The sequence below is a fragment of the Poecilia reticulata genome, linkage group LG19, assembly GCF_000633615.1.
Source record: "Poecilia reticulata strain Guanapo linkage group LG19, Guppy_female_1.0+MT, whole genome shotgun sequence".
NCBI classification, from domain to species: Eukaryota; Metazoa; Chordata; class Actinopteri; order Cyprinodontiformes; family Poeciliidae; genus Poecilia; species Poecilia reticulata.
Window position 1 is genome coordinate 215,157 of NC_024349.1, and position 3,609 is coordinate 218,765.

The 3,609-nt window shown below is 46.8% G+C and overlaps 2 protein-coding genes across 2 annotated transcripts in view; one reads left to right on the top strand and one right to left on the bottom strand.

Moving 5' to 3' along the window:
- The window catches only part of atpaf2 (ATP synthase mitochondrial F1 complex assembly factor 2), a 3,388-nt gene extending 1,550 nt beyond the window's left edge, over positions 1-1,838 (bottom strand). The window contains exons 1-7 of the mRNA XM_008436223.2: positions 1,557-1,838; positions 1,431-1,475; positions 1,156-1,304; positions 846-943; positions 363-443; positions 181-293; positions 1-103 (exon numbers count right to left, since the gene is read on the bottom strand). Of these exons, the coding sequence (XP_008434445.1) occupies positions 1-103; positions 181-293; positions 363-443; positions 846-943; positions 1,156-1,304; positions 1,431-1,475; positions 1,557-1,674 (707 nt within the window). The 5' untranslated portion in view covers positions 1,675-1,838. The remainder of the gene's footprint in view (positions 104-180; positions 294-362; positions 444-845; positions 944-1,155; positions 1,305-1,430; positions 1,476-1,556) is intronic.
- Positions 1,839-2,006: 168 nt separating this feature from the next.
- Positions 2,007-3,609, top strand: part of LOC103481139 (glucose-induced degradation protein 4 homolog) — a 3,434-nt gene continuing 1,831 nt past the window's right edge. The window contains exons 1-4 of the mRNA XM_008436435.2: positions 2,007-2,419; positions 2,706-2,765; positions 3,368-3,475; positions 3,543-3,609. Of these exons, the coding sequence (XP_008434657.1) occupies positions 2,231-2,419; positions 2,706-2,765; positions 3,368-3,475; positions 3,543-3,609 (424 nt within the window). The 5' untranslated portion in view covers positions 2,007-2,230. The remainder of the gene's footprint in view (positions 2,420-2,705; positions 2,766-3,367; positions 3,476-3,542) is intronic.

Here is a 3,609-nt window from a genome sequence, read left to right on the forward strand (position 1 = left end):
TCCAGTCTGGACAGCAGCACGGCCCGCTCTACGCTCAGGTGCCGGTCCAGCATTCCCAGTGACAGAACCAGAGACTTCAGCTGTGTGATGACGAACTCCAGCCCTGCACAGCAGCAGACAGGCGTCAGCAGGGGCCGGCGCCCGRCCCGGCCCGAAGCAGCGCCCTGCAGTGAGCCTCACCTGTCAGGGACCAGAGGGAGAAGGAGCCCAGGTGCTGTCTGAACGTCTCCTTGGTTCCCTCTGGGATCTCGGGCCCCAGAATGCTGGATGACGATCCGATAGTGACGTCGTATCTGTCGGTRWAACGCAGGTCAGCGGGTCGTTGTAGCTGCATCTCGTCTCCAGCTGAAGCTAACCGTTACCTGCTTTCGATCCAGTGCAGCACAGGATCCCACTCATTCCTCTGCAGCTCGACCAAACCTGGAGGTTCATCTACTCTGTAGCTGAAACCACAGAACAACAGAATACCTATTTTAATTTACTCTTTAAAATTCAATCTAATCCAGAAACACACGCACAGATTGTTCTTCCACAAAACTTTTCCATGAATGTTTCTGTTTGAGATGAGACGTCCAATAAACGCTGAATGATGCTTTCAGGTTCTGGTGCAGTTTGACGCAGCCAAGCCAGGTTTTACAGAYACCACTACAACATGATACAACTATTCAGATCAGAGAGGTCAGAACCTGAAAACAGCACACAGTGAGTTTAGGCCCAGTGAGATTAAGAAAATAGGAAATTTATCTGTAGGTTTAAAAGGCAGAAAGTCTAAATTTTGGCTACAGAGACAATTAATGTCTCATCTAAATGCAGCAGCAGAGAAACATTGATTTAAAACATGATACCAGATGGTGTCGGTTTCCAGGAACTTCAGGGCGGCGCTGATCACCTGCTCTTTGCTGCGCTKGGTGGGGTTATCCAGAGCCGTGTTGCACAGAGTGGTCTGCAGAAAACATTTCATCATCAGATCAAATCCATCAGCACAAAGAGCCGCTCTGAGGTTAGAGCCTCATCTGCTCAGGTGATGCTCATCACGTCTCTGGTTTCAGCTTTTTGGTAAAAACTGGAATCATTTCTCCTGTTTCCATCAGACTGACGGAGACGCTGCCTTTTGTTTGGCTACATGTGATCATCACATATCCGGTAAAGCCGTACCAGATGCATGGTGTAGAACCTGATGGAGTCTTTCTGAGCGTCCCACTCCGTAGCCACAGCGATGGCCAGGGCTTCATTCGGCACGGTGAACAGCTTCCCACTGGGGGTCTTCAACTTCCTTCTGTCCAGGTTTACCTCATACAGACCACCTGAGGTTCATTCACATCGTTAACACACCTGCATCATCCCTATACAGCACAATCTGGGGGAGCCTCGCCTTTTCTTAGGAAGGTAATAAACTGATTCAGGGCTTTGCACATTATATTAATGCTTACCTTCACCTTGGGATATACTGACATCTTGGTAAAATCTCTTCCTCTCTAGCAAAGAGCAAAAWAAATAAATAAATCCATTGAGAACATAAGACATCACAATAATAGATCTGCCCAGTTTCATCCTACCTGCTGAGGCTGTGGAGTATTTCATCGCATTCCTGAAGAGTTCATGTCTGGGAAACACTTTACAAAAGGTAATCACAYCACTTAAGCGGCTCTGCAGTCTAATAACACTTTTAAACATAGCGGAGCTTAATGAGCAGCACAGCTACAGTAGATAAAATCACAGCTAACTGACAGCTCTTCATTTAAATTCACGCCGCTAAGCTAATTTCTGCTAAATTTCTGCTGTTTTGGTTGTTTCTCGTGTAGCGCAGCAGCTCCTCTGTTCAAAAACACGCTTCTGACCTTCTCCTTCAAACTTCTTCCCAAATKTCTTTAACTGATGGGAAATGTAGTCTTGTATAACCTCTGAAGAACCGTGGAACGCCACGAAATAAACTACACTCAAATGTTCACGTAAAGTCTTCCGCGTTTTACTCCAATCAGCGTTTCCGATGTTTGGGACGTGAATTCCGCCGACCAATGAGGGAGGCTGATGCTCCCGGTGAGAGCGCAGCGACGAAGCCCACTTTACTTCTCGGGCAGCTTGGTTAAACTGTGCCGCGGCGGAGATAAACGGGTGTTTGGATGTTTTTAAACAGATCCAGCATTTCTTTAGCGGTTTCTAGAAGCGACTGGAGTCCTTCGCCAGCACGGCTATTGCCTGCGGTTGGTGCCCAGTCAGCGAAGCAGGAGCCATGCCCGTCCCCGCTGGATACCTCAGCGACTTCCCTGCGGCCTTCACATCCTCGGCCTCGCTTATCCCGCCGCCGCCGATAAACACCCAGCAGCCGGGCGTCGTTACCTCGCTCCTGTACAGCGGCTCCAAATTCAGGGGCCACCAGAAAAGCAAGGGAAACTCTTATGACGTGGAGGTCGTGTTACAGGTAGGGACGTGAAATGTTAACATGTGAATGTTTTTGGTGTAAATGTGACAGAAATGTGGTGATGTGTCAATCTGACGCGGTGATGACTGACAGCTGGAGACACGCAGATCTGTCCTGAGCTAACTCACCTAGCTGTGGGTGCAGCAGAGCAAGCTTCTGTAGAATCACTTCTAATGGTTATTTAATGCGGTTTGATCATCAGTATGAACAGCAGCAGGCTGCTTTTTGCTGTGTAAATGGATATAAATGACAACTGGAATGAAAATAATCTCTCTCTGTCTCAAAGCACGTGACCATGGAGGATTCCTACCTGTGCGGCTACCTGAAGATAAAGGGATTGACAGAAGTCAGTGCTGCTTCTTCTTGTTTGTTTCCATACCAGCAGGCAGAAAATCTGTTTTTCTTTAAACATATCTGTCCTCAAGGTCTGAAAGGTCATTCACATGTCCACAATTTACTGGCTCTTCAATCCATCCTTTTATTCAACTATTTCACTTTTCTTGGTAGATTTTCAGGTAAATTRTAAATGTTTGAATGATGGTGGTAAATTATAAATGAATGAGGGAATCTGTCCAAGCTGGAGGCCGACATGTTTCAGAAATCCTTCATTTATCCCACAGAGAAATTAAATGTTGCCATAACTCATAATATGATCTTCAAAGGATCTCCGGCAGCAGTCAGTTTTGCAGCAAATCCAAAGAAGCCTCTGACTGAAGACTGTTGCTGTRTGATGGAGTCATGGCCCTCACAACATGCTAACAGCCTGTTAGCGTTACAATAACATAGCAACATGACTGATGGACAAAAACCCAGGATCTGTTTCGGCTAATGGGATATGAAAGAAGCTTTAGCTGAACAAACACCTTCACGACTTGTCTTCCAACCATTTCACAAAGTGTTTAAAACTGTTATTTATCAGGATACCCCCTCCCCTGCTTGTTTCTGAAGGAATACCCAACACTGACCACCTTCTTTGCTGGAGAGATCATCAGCAGGAAGCGTCCGTTTCTCACCAGGAAGTGGGACGCAGATGAAGACGTGGATCGTAAGCACTGGGTATGTAGAACCTTTTAAAACTGTCCGGCGTCTACAGACATCCCATAATAATCCGGTTTCTGTTCAGGGGAAGTTCCAGGCCTTCTACCAGTACGCAAAGACCTTCAACTCTGATGAGTTCGACTACGAGGATC